Here is a 15,293-nt window from a genome sequence, read left to right on the forward strand (position 1 = left end):
GTTATGTTTAGATGGTGATGGTTTGTGAAACACTTTAAAAATTCTTTCCCATGATGTCTTTTTCTTAGGGTATGTACATTAAATCAACATATGATGGTCTCCATGTAATTACTGGAACAACAGAAAATGTAAGTATTGTTAATACTGTATGTTCAGACCTGGAAGCCTTTTTGACCTTACCTGTGGTTTATGCTTTCCCTTTGCTATAGACTACATTTTGCTTGCAAAAGTGTGCTAGTTGGCTGTTGAGGACCAATAGCATGTTGGACAGCAGAAACGCTTGTGCTTGTTTACCTCAGAATTTAAAGAGTTCTTCTCAGTTGAGGACCAGGAGAATCCGTTTTGATTTGTTCTTGCAAGACACCTACAATGCTGCAGTTGATCAAGACGGGAAGTAGCTGTCTTGGAGTTACCTTGCTCTGTGAATAAAAGATAAATGTCTTTATTATGCATAGGCTGATATGCTGGAGTTTGCTGCAGTATTAGACAAACAGCTTTTATATTTTCTATATGTCAAGCTTTATTTTGTAATAAATAAATGCATGGAAATAAGGACATCCCTTCACAATGGCAAATAACCATGTATTTCTGCATGAACTTCTGAGTAATGCCTACAGAAAGGAACACTTGTTACCGGTGTACTAATGCTCACTGAAGGTATTAAACAGCAAGCAAAACATAATAGACTGCTCTTCAAATGCCTCTGAAATCCAGCCTCCTTTCCTTGTACACCATATTTAGAGAACTGGCTGTCTGTTAGGAAGAGAGCAACTGATCATTTTGGGGGGAAAGGCTTCTATCCATAATCTTCAGTGAAGATGGAACAAGCACTAAACAACACTGAACTGTTCCATAATGGTTTAGGCAATGCCTTTCAAAGATTTTGATGGCATTTTCTTAAAATGAAGCTGTCAAATGTTTGTTTTATCCTGCTACTGTGTCATACTGTGGAAAGTGCAAACTACCTACGTGGTATTTACAGCTGCTGCATCTGATCTGCAGTGAGGTTCTGCTAACATCTCAGTAAAACAGGAATATTGTTTTCACCCCTTCATAGGAGCTGCAATCTGATAGCCTTTCTTCTTTCTGTTTTTTTCTGCTGCAGGCAGGATATCCATGGGTTATACCCAATAGATAATATCTGTTGTAGAACTTGTGTGAATGCCACCTGTCTCAGAGTAAGGAAAACGTAAGGAATTTCAACCTTGAAATCAAAATTCTAGGGAGTCAGACCTACAGGTACAGATACCATCAGTGAAATTAGCAAAACTGAACAAAACCAACAGAACCATAGCTGAGCTTAATCTAGAAAATATATGAAAGAAAGAGGATGGTTTTTACAGTTGACTTTCTCTCAGATTAACAAAGGAGTCATTTCTCTCCATGACTTACTAATATTGGATTTAATTTCCCAGAGGCAAAGATAAAAATAAAATCTTAATGCATTCCCTCAAAACTCTTGTCTTTTGTGATTCATGAATATAATTTAAAGCCACATCAGGAAGCTTCAGTCGTGATGACTCTTCTGCTGTCATTACTGACTCTTTCACTCACTGTAACACCCTGGAGGTGTTCACAGCAGACCGAGAAACTGCAGTCTGCTATCTAGGGAAAAAGCTGTTGTGTGTTAAAGTATTTGTGAAAATGAGTAATGCTTTAGAGAAAGTGAGGCATCTCCTACTTTTAAGCACAGAGTTGCTAGCTGCTTCCTTTAGTAAAAAAAAAAAAAAAAAGTATCATTCTGATAGATAGGAGGAGAAGCATCTAAGCAGCGTGGCCAGAGCAAGTTCATGATGGTGCAGACGTGATCTGACCTGTTGGGTCTTGACATGTTTTGACATGTTTACTCTTTGTGATTCAATTTAACTTCTAGGAGACAGGAAGAATCCAAATTCTCTTCCCTTTGGACAAAATTTTGTGGCCTTTTGCTTCCCAATTCTGCTCCTCCAAGTGAAGCGTTGGCAGACTTTTTGTCTGACACTTTCCTGAAAGATCACAGAGAAGCACTCGTCTTTTTAATAAACACAGTAGCATGGCAGTGCTAGCCACATTAACGTAACAGCAGTTTTTGTAACCGCAGTTCTGCTTTTTCTGTTTGCCATCTGAGCCGTTTGATGTCCAGCTACAAAGCCCGTTAGAGTTTGGATCGTGCTGTTCAGCGTTAGGAGTCATCTCTCCCAGTGCATCAGCCCGGCAGTTCAAAGCAGCTGAGCTCTGAAACTTGAACTGCGAGAGAGCAGAGTTCCTCACAGGTCACTGCCCCGTAAGAGCTTCTCTCTGGTGGTCCTGTAGCGTTAGAGCAACCCGAGGTTTCTGGTTCACGTCTTCTCTCTTTTGTTTGGAAGTAACAAATCTAAAGGGTGTATTGGTCCAGCAAGAGATTACAGCTTTCTTGTTGAGTAGCCCTTTTAGACCATGTCAGAGGGATTCTTTTAATTCACAAAACAAATGTATTCTACAAATAAGGCCATTTTGTAATTTGGTTTTTCAGTAGAAAAAGAGTATTTTCTAAAGTAATAGCATGCAGTGCATCTCTAGCAGGAGTGTAACTTTGAAGGGGGTGTTCCCAGTGTCCCCGCTTACTGTGCACTGGTTGAGTTTGTGGGGTGCCCTTAGATCTCAGGGAAGAGAGGCCTTTCAGAAGAAATAACACCAAAATCTCCACTCTGGGCATGCAGCAAATGTGCTCCAAGGGGTCTAAACTGGTCTTTTAGACAGTGTGGGTATACTGGGGGAATGGGACAAAGACAACATTTAGCCTAAAGGACAAAACTAAATCTATGCTGAAGAATAAGTCCTAAGCAGATTCTTGAATAGCTTGTACGGTATTGATGTGTGAGCCTCAGCGACAGGTACTTCCATCTGCTGTTCAACTCCCTGTTGAACCGAATTGCCAGCTAATGAAGATATAGCTGTCATGTGACACACTTTGTTCCTCCTGGTAGGACTTCATGAACGGATCTTTTGCTTAATGATCAGCATATACATTTAAAAAAAGAAAGAGCTTATCAATTCTCCTCTGTTTTCCTTAAATAGTGATGATAAAAGATACTATTTCTTTGCAGCAAGGTCTGTATTCTTTACTTAGGAGGAAAAAGCAATAAGGAACAAGAACTGCAACCTCTTCGTAAGACCACAGCCTTGAGATGCCTTTATAAATGATTTTTACTTCACCTTGCAGTGTGTTCAAGGCATAATTGCAATGAGTTTTTTTTTAAAGTAGACTTTTCCAATTTGAAGATTCTCAGACCATATTTTACTGGCTTGGCAAACTGCTACACAAACTACCTGTTTTGTCAAGATTTAAGCTGCAAGTGCTGAAGTCAATACAAGAGAAAGTTTGTATTGTAATAAAGTCCTGTAGAGTTCAAGGGTAATGACACAAGATACGCTTGCATTTATGTTTTGAAAGTCTTAGGTGTAACTGCATCTGAGCTAAAATAGCAGTATTACATAGGAGGATTATAAAGATGGTTAGAGGTATGAATGAGTAAGTGTGAGTAGTGAAATGGCAGGCAGAAGACAGATCATTAGAACATAATCACCAGTGTTAAAATTTTTCCCCATGTCACTCAGCCAACACCTTTAATGCTGAAGTAGTGCCAAAAAGTCAAGGCTGCTGTTCTTCATGTAAGTAAAATTACACTTTTACTAGCCCAGCTTGATTTAGGATGTTCTGAGCAATGTCTCCTAGGACTGAGTCATGAGTGACCCTTCTTTCAGCCTCATGTTTCTCTTGGATAGCTTCCATTTAAACACTGTCCTTAACTTAGGCCATGAATTACGTGCAATTGCACTAGAAAGTCATGGCGTAGCTATGGGACGTGTTTTGAACGGGGATGTAGTACATAGGTTATTACAAACAGTCCACATTTCAGGCCTGGAGCATATTCTCTAGATGACCTCTTATCTCACCTGAAAATGAATTTAATTTCATTCCTTTCTGTAAAATTCATAGCAGCATTTTGGAAACCTACTCCTGAGCAGCTTGGGTTTTTTTCAAACTGTCAGTCTCACCTTCTACCTTTAAGTTGATAAAGTGCCTTCATAGGCTGGCAGCCACAGTTATTGAGAGAAAAAATCAAAGTGTTGTCACTATGAAAAGCTGAAGGAACTTATTTTCCTCTAAACATAGAGGTTATTTACCTCAGAAAACAGTTGGTCTACTGTAAATATAGAAGACAGAAGAAGGGAAAGTTTTGGGGGGGATGTCACTTTATGGGGGACGGTTTGGGCTTTTTGTTTGGATTTTTGTTGTTGTTGAGGTGTTTTATTGAGGCAAAATCAAAGAACAAAACTACTTTGCTTTTTGAAATGTGATTTTTTGTAGGATTTTGATGCTGGTTGCATTTCTTTCACCCTAATAATGATCAGAAACTAAGTTACCATGTAACTTACATGATCTTTGTAGCTGGTACCTAACCTAATCCTCTCTCCTTGTGTACTCTTTGAAGAACAGTAATTTACTGAAGTTCTCTGCAACATAGTGAAACATTGTAGAATAAAAAGGCAATCTTGTGATATTTTTTTATGAGGAGTTGCCAGTTAGTCTTGATAGGTTAAAAATTCAGTCAAAGATTGGCTTTCAGGGCTTAAGAGATGTCAGGCAGTTTAAAGCACTGTTTTGGCAGAATGAAATTAAAACGAAATCCTTAGGACTCGGTTACACTTTAATAAAAAAATATTTATACCTTTCTTAACATTTGATTGTATTGTGCACAATAGTACAGATTATTTTTCTCCAACAACAATGAATTGATTTATTAAATATTACTTTAATTCTTTATTTCACAGTAGAATGTCATTATCGGTCTAACCTGATTTACATAGCTTAGCAATCATACTGCTGAAAGAGAGATGATGACCAGTAAGAACTGTATTCTTTATCATCTCTTTTATTTTAAATTCAGTCACCTGCAGATCGGTGCAAGAAAATCCATGCTGGGGATGAAGTGATTCAAGTTAACCACCAAACTGTGGTATGTATAACTATGTTCTGTGTCAATTGGAGAAAGAGGTGTCATGGCACATCAGCATGTGTAGAGAAGAAATGTGTAGAAAAATGTGTTTTTATAAATCATTATTTGTTCTAACATCTAAATTTTCCTTTTCTCTTTTGAAACCACACAGTTCTTAAGTTAAGCCCCGATCCTCTGAGTATCACTGGAGGTATCAAGTTAGGCTAAATAGCTGTGGCTTGGGAGATATGTTAGGGTGGTTTCTGCTTACCCACGCTCTGTTAATAAACAGTTGGGTTTCGTGTAATGGAAGGTTTCGGTCGAAGGGATGCAGGGAGTTGGAAATGTGCCCTTGTGGGTTTAAGATCAAGATTACTTCTGGAAGCTGGAAAACGTACTACTTTCCAAATCTACTGGAATGTGTAGAACATGGTTTTCGAGAACAAAAGCATGTAAAATTCCCATAGTGTGCCTAGGGTGCTTAGCTTAATTTAAATACAGATTTTTAAACTTGGAAAGTTAAGATGAAACAAATCTTTCGGATGTGATAAGCAAGAAAACTAATACCATGCAAATTGCTCTTCGTGTGAACAGATGCGTGTTGGTTCCTGGTGATTTTATTTAGGATTGGTGAACTGTTAAAATAAAATTACCTTTTCTAAGGTAAGGCTTCGTAACAGAAAAGAGCAGACTGTCAGTATAGAAAGCAACTATTCTTTTTCCAAAGTATAAGGTTTCTTAAGAGTAGTGAAAGTCAATATATGATATTAATTACATGTGTCCTTGCAAGCAATTTAAGTGACAAAAAAATATCCTAGATCACCATTATTAATATAGAAGATGTTTGTTAAAAGTGTGTTTTGTCATTCCCCATGGGGTTCCGCTTCTAGGTTTAGGCCATTGTACATCATGTCAGCTCCTCTGCACAAATTAGTGCAATATTTCAGTTTACCCTCCAGCTAAGTTTGATATCAAATATATGGTACATATGTGGAACTTAACTGATGAGAAGCTATCTTTTGAGCTATGCAATGTAATTTGATAAATCTGAGCAGCTTAGGGTGGATTTTAATACTTTTTTTGGCCATATAGATTCTTAATAAGTACTGTATCCCATGATTACTTACATGTACAGTTGATGACTAATTTCTTTATATTTCTGCACTAAGAAAGCTCATGACATCACTTTAATATGAAAAACATTTTAGAACATTATTATATTGGCTATCAAAATGTATACACGTTTGAAGAAGCACATCAAGCATTTGATCCTTATGCTAGCTAGTTTTTCCAGCAAATTCTGATGGTGCTATATAGCAAAGTTGTCTTGTCAACTTGAAAATTTCCAATCAACTAGGTGTTTATTCTAGTTTTCTTGGCACATTTACACTGCATTTATTTGATGGAAAGATCAGATTCTTACTCCTAACGCCAATAATAAAAACATTTTGACAAGCCTTAAGATGAGCTTTCTTACCTAGTTGGATGGAATTTCGAATGTGGGATTGGAGTGTTTTGGCTCTTGCATTAGTGAAGCTAGGTATTTTGAGATGTACAGAAAAAAGAGTTGATTGTAGCTCTAGGAAAAAGGACCACAGGGAGCTAAGACAAACTTAATTTAATTTTCCAACAGTAACGTTTGGTGTAGAGGATATGTATAGTAGTAGACTAAATCACACATTTACATATGCCCTTGCTTTGTTGTATCAACAATATAATTAAAATAATTGACATCGTTGATATTGTATACAAGTAACTTCCTTGTATTTTAGTGTCGCTTTCCCACAGTGAGTGTCAGCTGGCATTCTCTTAGAGATGTGATAGCACCTCCCAAGTTACTTTTACAAAGGTGCACTTCATTCACTTTCCAATTTATAGAGCCCAAATTCTTGATGTTTTCTATAGATGTTGCAGTATTATTTTAATCCTTTTATTTCTTTTGGCAAGAGTCTAAGTCAGTCCTTTTGTACTCTGGCCCCTGTCATAATGAATTTACTGTCCAGTTCTAGGAATCTTTTTTTCTGGGGAGAAGAAATATTATTCCTTACAGTGATTCTTACTTCAGAGATAAATAATTCTGAAGATACTACATTTTGTCTTTTCTGCTTATAGCATTTTTTTACACTTCATATACTGCTCATCAGTTGAAAAACAGATCCTATGTTTTCAGCTTGCTCCTTGTAACTGATCATACATTATCACTCGTAGTTACTATAGAAATAACTATGACTAAATTTTTTAAAGATTTCACTAGAGCTGTAGGGAAGTATTGTTCACATGTAACTTAGGTGATGTCTTGTACTTGGAGAATCAAAATCTAAAAAAAAAAAAATCTAACTTTAAATTTATTTTAGAGATAAAACTTTTTTTCTGTATTTTCTTCAGTTATTTCAGTGTATTCCATTTGTCGAAGTGAAGTTAACACCTGGCTTTCAGTACTTTATATTCCAAAGAATGAATATAAATATGGGGGAGAGAAGTTCCATGCAATTATTTTAAAAATCCAACTTGTTAGCTAACTTTTTTACAAGAATCACTTTTTAATAATTATGAAAAGGCTGTTCTTTCAGAAAGCCCACTGGCTTTCAGATAAGCAGCATGACAAAGTAGGAGAATAGCTAAGTGACTTACACTGATTTTTATTATACATGTCCTAATACTGGGTGTCAAATAGTTTTAAATTCTCTATTGACATCCTCTCTTTGCTTGTAGTGATGCTTAATCTTCATACTATTTTGTTTGGCAGTGAAATCAAAGGATTTAGAGTGATTACCCTGATCTTTTGCGATGTTGATAGAAAACATGCATAACAGGATGTATTCCACTTGTTGCTGGCAGGATGTCTGGAATGTTAAATATCTTCTGAATTTTTAAAATAAAAAAATAATAAGATTAGGCCTAAAGTCAGTGAAAAGTTAATGTTCAGAAAATTGTCCTTTAAATTGTGGTTTATTGAGGTTAGATAGCTATGTGAATCTTCTGTGTAAGTTTTGCCTTACAGAATAGAATTTTTTTTTAAACAGCTGTGTAACTAAGAGGCATGACTCCCCCATTAAAATTCAGAGGATTTAGGCACTGTCTTCTCTTTACACTTCACTGTAAATTCCATCCTTAATCTCCTCTAAAAGCCTGTCTGTCTAAAATATTTCCAGTGTAAACAAACAAAAAAGTCATTAAGGCAATTCAGAATTTGCACTGTACTGCAGTACTCATGTTTCTGCCCATATATAATTCAAGAGTGTATTTTGCCTCGAGATAGTCCTCCTTTTAACCAACTGAAAGTGCAGAAAACAATATTATTGCTTACATGAATTATTACTGTTCTCTTTCTGGTTACATCAGTGATAAAGCAGTAGAGAAATACTCCAAGCAGAAAACAGGGAGGTATAGACTCAGGATGGTGTAGGATTCTTGAATAACAGGCTGTTCTTGTATCATCTCCTGTGCATAGTTTCTTTATTTTGGAGGCATTTTTGGCACATTGCATATACTTCTAATACAAGTATGATGTAGATTATGGATTTAATACAAATATGATATGACACGTGATAGACATGTGGATTCCCAAAATTTGTGTTTGTTGGCTAAAACTCATCAGAATGAATGTAAATATAGATGACGGGAAAAAATGTGTTTAATTTGGCAAAATAGGTGAAGACGGTCAGTTACCCATCTGTTTCATGTAGAAGCTGGTATGTTTAATGTCTTTAACACCTATAAGTTGCTATTGAAATTGGATTTTTTGGAATCATGTAGTGTATAGATAACACGTAGCTTTTATATGGCGTGTTCCTTAGTGTGGAAACTCCTGTGGGCTCTTGTGGGCCAAGCCAAGTCCACAGAATTGAGTTGCTGGAATTCTTTTTGTATTTACAGTACAAAAACTTGGAAAGGATTTTGCTAAAATTCCTCTGAAACATTTACAAGATCATACCTTGCTTTTCTGCAAGGGTAAACGCTTAAGAAAGGTATGATACCTTTCTAGATCCTTACCCTAATTTAATCTTTGTTTAGAAAAAGTAAGGAACAGGTTTTTAAGATTCACTGTACAATTAGTGGGAAGAGTTCAACTTCAACAGAACCTCCCAGGGTTTGTGGGGAGCTGGGAAATACCAGCTGATAGGAAATGCTGAACTTGGGGTGCATATGAATCTGGAGCGTATGCATCCAAAATGGAGTTTGCAGTAGGTGTCGTCTTATTTGGGGAAAAACAAAACAAACCACCTTTAAGTAGAAAAATGGCATTGCCAGCATTTCTGTTTATTCAGTTCTTCTGCACTGTTTAGCAGGATCTGTTTCAGATCCAAGCTAGGGTTTTTTTGAACACAGATATTTCATTTAAGGCCTTATTAACTTGGCTTTGAAGGAAATGGTATTCCTAAAGAGATTCAGCGGGGAAGTGGGCTGGAGGAGTATAAGGGAGGGGACAGCAGTGTCAGTCCAAGATTTTGCCATTAGATGTTTGACACCTTATACAACAACTTCCACTAACAACATCTTTCATTTAAAATAATATTTTTATTCTCTTATGATGCTTGACTTGAACAACAAAACAGTGCAGCAAGATTGTAAAAGTTCAAAAGAAATATGCCTGTGCTCAGCTTCCTTCTGTTGCTGTCCTGGATGTGCTTTTATGGAAGAGCAGATAGAGTAATAGCTCCCAAATCATGATTTTAATCCTCTCCAAATCCTTGGGCTCCCTCTGTTTATAATGGTTTGGTAAATGTTAACACAAATATTTAAAGGTAGGTGGGATTTACATCTAAAAGCTTTTTAGGTCTATTCAGAAATGTTAATGGAAGTCTTTATGGCAGTAACCTAGTTCTCTGCAGGGCTCTGTCCTGAGCTCTCTGTAGTTTGTCAGGATATGAGGACCGTACTTCGATTTTGGCAAATGTAGTCTGTCCTCCAAATGCCCTCTCAAAATTTCAGTTTAATTCTTTATTCTTTCTTTTCAATCTCCATAAGTATTGTGTAATACTGATAAAGGAGCTAAATTGTCGTGATCCTCTCAAAATAAAAAAATCTTTTTGTGAATTTGCAATTCCCTTTAACATGGAATTTGTGTTGAGATTATATGGTGTTATTTATAATCTCTTTTCTACATAGATGTGCAAATACACATAGAAATACATTATTTTATATCCCATATGTCAGGGAAGTGTGATATTGCAGAAATGAAATGTGTGAGGGAAGATGATGTTTTGTTTCCCAATGGTGAGTGCAAATGTTTTTACATGAGTATAAATGAAAAAGAGAAACAACTTGACAAATTTGACAAATACAGATGAATTATGTCGTGCTTTCCAAGAAATATTCTCCAGGGAGAAAGGATTCTCAGGTACTCTGAAGAGGAGGGAGGAGTTAGTCTTTTAAGGAGTTAGGAAAGCAGGCATATCTGCGTGTATGTAGATAGATTTCATTTTAGTTTTCCACAAATATTTTTCAAATGAAGTAAATATTTGGGAAAATAAAATTAATGGAGGTCATCGGCAGTAGCTCCATGGATAAAGTGTCTCTGCTTTGAGAACTGCCCCACTCGGATTTGGAGTTCGGAGTTTGAATGGGCAAGGACTCTCCTGCCACTTCTGCAGCACAAGTGCTGGATGCTCTTGTCCGTGGAATCTGTTTTCCATTGATCCTGGGGCTTGTTCGGAGCTGATGTGTGAAACGCACACCACTGATGAGCACAGGCTCATTTTTGTGTAACTAGCGTGATGTGTCAGTGTGGGCATCCACTTGCACTTCTAAGTCTGGCACGACAAATCGGCTAACTAACAAGTCGTTGTTGCATCTGTGTTAGAGCAGCATACGCTTGGCCAGCCCACGCTGTTTCTTATTGCTGCCAAACTTTAAATAATTTCCCATTTTTCATTCCACATGAAATTTTCACGCTTAACTACACACCTGTGTCACCAGCTAGTGGAATTAGTTCAGTTGCAGCAGAAAGCCACGCTGTGCTGCCTTTCAGCAGCTACCCGTCTCCTAGATGATACCAGAGCTCAACTATGTGAGCGCTTCTAGCTTAATTTAAAGTCAACCTGCTTGGCTTAGCTGACAGCATTAACCCTGGTTGACAGTGCCCCAGAATGGAAAGGGAACACTGGCGGGGTCACTCATAAGTCACAAGTGGTCGTGGAAACTGCTCCTCACTGCCTCAGGCTTTGTGAGCGGCAGGTTTGGTCCTGTGACCCGAGCACCGACGTCCCACTTTCAGTGTGCTTTTTGGTCTGTGCTCCAGAGCACCTGATCCCCACCCTCTGCTGCCGTTACTGCGCGCTGCAGCCTTGGAAGAAGGTATGCTGGGCGTGTTAAGCCTCACCTGTGGGACCGGCACGCTGTTGATGGAGCTGTGTAACAGCCAAGCACTGAGAAGTTCGGATTACTATAGGAGTCCTTTCAGGAAGGAACAGAAGAAACTGGTGCAACAGAAGATGCCCATCCTCTCATATGACTGGGACGTGGGCCATACACTGTATTTCTAGAAGTCTTCCCTGCCAGCTGATTGTGGTCCTGGTCACCGGTTGCCATCTGCTGTGTCCCCCAGCTCACTCAAAACTGTAGGTTTTTTCTGTCGTGGCTGTACCCCGGAATGGACAGCTCTATTATCAGTGAGCCCTGGTAGTTCACTCATGTGATTAGATGAACATATAGGAATAGCCATTCAGCAGACTATTGACTTCTTCCATTATTTTTCTTTGGGGAAAAGAAGAAGTTCTTTTGTAGTTGATGACAAAGACTGCTCTGTATGGCGCTGGCTACAGTTTGGGAATACACAGTTGGGATGACTTTGAAGGCACCAGTGTGTCTTTTAGAAGCAGTGTAATTGTATTAAGAATCCTGCTGCAGTATCAGTTGATGTTTTTTTGTGGATGTCATCGGTGGGCCTTCATAGTTTCACCGCTGGCGATAGCCAAGTTACTGAGTCTGTAGCCAAATCAAGTATTTTTATACAAGCTATACTTATGACCATACTCCTGAGGGTGTATCTGCTAAAAACTGCTGCAGTATTCTGTGGAGTATTCTTGTGATCTAATTGTTAAATTCATCTTTCTGTACAGAACATACTGGGAGATGATGGATTTTAATTTATTTATTTTGTGCAGTTGTTTTATGTTTTGCTTTTTTTCCCACATGGTAGTGTTTCCATAGGAAAAAAAAGTCCTCTAAGAGGTGCTGTAAATGGTATTAATATTTCCAACAGAAGTACCGAAAGACAATGTGCTGCCAAAAGCTTTTTGCATATATTCCTGATAAAAATTATTTTCATACTCTCATAGTAGTTGCTACTGACTACTAATCTTGGTACAATTTGTATTTGCAGGCAATTTAAATTACAATGTTAACAGTGTGTTCTTGATAGTGAGAATACTGCAAATTCTGCAGTTAAAATAATTCTTTCAAAATTTCTTAGTCTCTGGTGTGTGAAATGTATGATTAGAGCATATGTTTTATTCCCAGGTAGCAGATAATAAGTAGAATTGGAGGTTTTGATTGTTAACTATGTTGATGCCTATAGAACAGAATACAGAGTATATTGCTCTTTTTGCCTCATAAGAACAGGTTGAAAGGCTTACTGTTAGTGTAAGTTCAGGTATGTGTATTTGGAAGGGGAGGCAGCTATTATTCTGCTGCTAATAATCTGCCTTTTAACTGAGATTGCTGAAAATTGAAGTACGCTGTAGAGAAGGAGATGAAAGGTAAGGAGAGACGTCTTCAAAGTTGCGCAAATTACTTGGCTGATACTACAGTTGTGCGCAGCCTGGACCATGTATGAGTTAGCATTCAGTAGTTTTGAATACCTCTGTGGTTTGTGCAGGTACCAGCTGTGTAAATTACACAGCTGATCTTCAGGTTCCAGCCTGATCTTCTGTTGCATAATTCATTATCTTATTCTGATGAAGTTAGGAGGTAATTGTGAGGAAGTGTAAGATGGTGCTAGTTGTAAAAGTAGAGCACAACAGTAAGAAAAGGAAGTTAATGCTGTGTCATGAGGGAGCAAAAATTAAAGCAGGGAAATTCTATGCCTGATTTGAGTAGATGTACTCTGATTATGTAAATTTTTATTAAAAAACCCCCTCAGTACTGGCTTAGAACACCTCAGTGGCTTGAACGTTATATGTAGTCTATGGCTGATTATTTTAATAGCAGTAAAGTGGAACAAAAAAAGAAAAGAACTCTCGTGGCTAAATAATTACTGCTTTATTATGACAATTTCTTTTAACTCCCTATCCTTGTCCTTCCTTTAGCTAAGCGATGCTACGTAAGTTTTCAGCTCAATTAAAGGCTTTTGGCGTTTTGTTTTTTTTTTTCAGTTGCTCGGTTATTAGTGACCTTTAAGGTTGGTTTTTGTTTTTTTTTTTTTTTTTCAATTTCTTTGTACACATGTTAATTTATTTTCACTATACAAATTCAGTCTCAAGAAACATCTGTTTCAAGGATAGCAGCACTATTTAGGTGCAGGGCAGCTGGGCATCTCAGGTAGTTTGTTTATACACTGAAAAGTGGGGGGGTGTCAAAGACTGTTGGAATTACAGACTCACTGGAATAATTCTAAAATCTTAAGTTGCGATAATGTAAATCTAATCTGAAACAGAATTATTTATATACGTGTGTATGCATGTATGTTTATATATATTTATTATTTTAATTCCAGGACAACCATTTGGGGAATTTGAATATGAGAATATGCAATGCACGCACACACATGCCTCAAATTCCCGTTGTGAGCTGAAGCACACAGCAGCACAGATGAGTCGGTGTAAGGCAAATGTGGCCGTGGTGGGTTAACGCTGCAGGGTCACTCCCGAGCAGCACGTTCCTTATGCCGTGTGAAGCACGGAGAACTGGGCTATTCCCTTCCCCCGAGGAAGGATGAGGCCACCCGCACCCATACTGCGGCTTCATCTGCGGGAAACTTGGGTGTGATCCAGCCTGCCTCAATCCTGCCTGAGCCGTCAGCTTGTACCACCGACTCTCTGCGCCTGCTTAGACATTTATCAGCACTTAAGTTTCTTTAGTGCTCACCTGTGGCCACCCAGGGGTGCTGACATGTCTCTTCTCGGGCAGTGGAGGTCTGCCCCTCGCTGGGAGTCCTGCCGAAGTGGAGGTAGGCAGCTGGGCTTTCCGTACGTTCCCTGGAAGCTCCTGAAAATGAGGCCAAGTGAGGAGTCTGGTGGCAGCATCTTTATTCCCATAATAGTTTAACGTCTGTGCCCTTGGTGAAGAAGGGGTAGGGCCTGCTCATCACAACGTGGCTTTCAGACCCTGTTCCCTGCCGTATGTGTGTACTTTGTATTGCGTTTATATTACGGTCACTGGGAACTGGCACCAGAACCCTCGTTTCCCTGCTCCTGGCGCGGGGACCTGGTGGTTTCTTGCCTGTTGTATGGCTGGGCTTCGTACACGTGTATTCCCATCAGCGCAGGGCTTTGCCTTCAGGGAAGCCCTTTAACCTGAAACTATGCACCTCTTGGTGCTTGAGACACCTCTCTAGGGTTTGAAAGGCTGAATTTAGTCCCTCGGAGGCTAAATAATGCTGAGATCCACATTCCGCAAGTGGATGGAAGGCTGGATGAAACCCCTCCAAATTGCCAGTGCCTGTCTCTTCTGGTTATCTGTACTCCTGGTTGAAGAGAGAGAAGCCTTACAGTCATCGTGCTGGTGACGGCCAGTCACTGTGGGGAAGAGCAGGTACCCAAGTGAGGGAGGATGCCTCAAATTTCAGAGGTGTACCAAAACTGAGAGAACTGCAGTCAACCCCATTTTTTAGAGCCATACCATGAAATAGGGAAGTGAGACCCTTTTTCTTCAAAAATTGTACCTAGTCGCTGACTTTACATCTGTCAAATAGGATATAATCTAACCCATGAAGTTGGAGTCTTTGCTGTTGCCAACAAATATCGTTTATTTGTTCTAGGATGTTGCTAGCAATGACTCAAAAGCAAAACAGTGAGGTAGCTCTGAACTGAAGGTTGATTCTATCAGTGAAAAGTGAAAGGTAAACATTGTTGTTAAACACTGTCCAAGCTTCAATACAGAACTGGTTCTGTGTCCCTGGATAATTCAAGTTTCAGTTCCCTCACGGATAAAACAGATGCTTGTCTCCGTTACCGAGGTGCACTGTTGTCATGTAACCAACATTTGTGAAGTTTGTTGAATTACGGTGGAACTGAGCTGTGCAAATACCTAAAAGGAGCGAGGTAATAAAATCAGTCAGAAGTTATGCTCTGGATCAGATAAATTTTCTGACAGGGAAATGCGATTAGAGCAGCTTAATGAGAGGCAGTAACTTCTGTATTGAGCTCTCAGTGTGGGTCCTAACTTAGTTTATTC

At 38.7% G+C, this 15,293-nt stretch overlaps 1 protein-coding gene across 7 annotated transcripts in view; it reads left to right on the plus strand.

The window, feature by feature from the left end:
• The window catches only part of CNKSR2 (connector enhancer of kinase suppressor of Ras 2), a 216,179-nt gene that overhangs the window by 93,912 nt on the left and 106,974 nt on the right, over positions 1 to 15,293 (plus strand). For 5 of the 7 annotated variants that reach the window (XM_052793909.1, XM_052793910.1, XM_052793911.1 and 2 more), the window contains exons 7-8: positions 69 to 128; positions 4,911 to 4,979. The exons of 1 other annotated variant lie outside the window; for it this stretch is intronic. In XM_052793909.1, the coding sequence (XP_052649869.1) occupies positions 69 to 128; positions 4,911 to 4,979 (129 nt within the window). The remainder of the gene's footprint in view (positions 1 to 68; positions 129 to 4,910; positions 4,980 to 15,293) is intronic. One more of the 7 variants, XM_052793912.1, reaches the window with a different exon arrangement.

This window comes from Harpia harpyja, chromosome 8 (assembly GCF_026419915.1).
Source record: "Harpia harpyja isolate bHarHar1 chromosome 8, bHarHar1 primary haplotype, whole genome shotgun sequence".
Taxonomy (NCBI): domain Eukaryota; kingdom Metazoa; phylum Chordata; class Aves; order Accipitriformes; family Accipitridae; genus Harpia; species Harpia harpyja.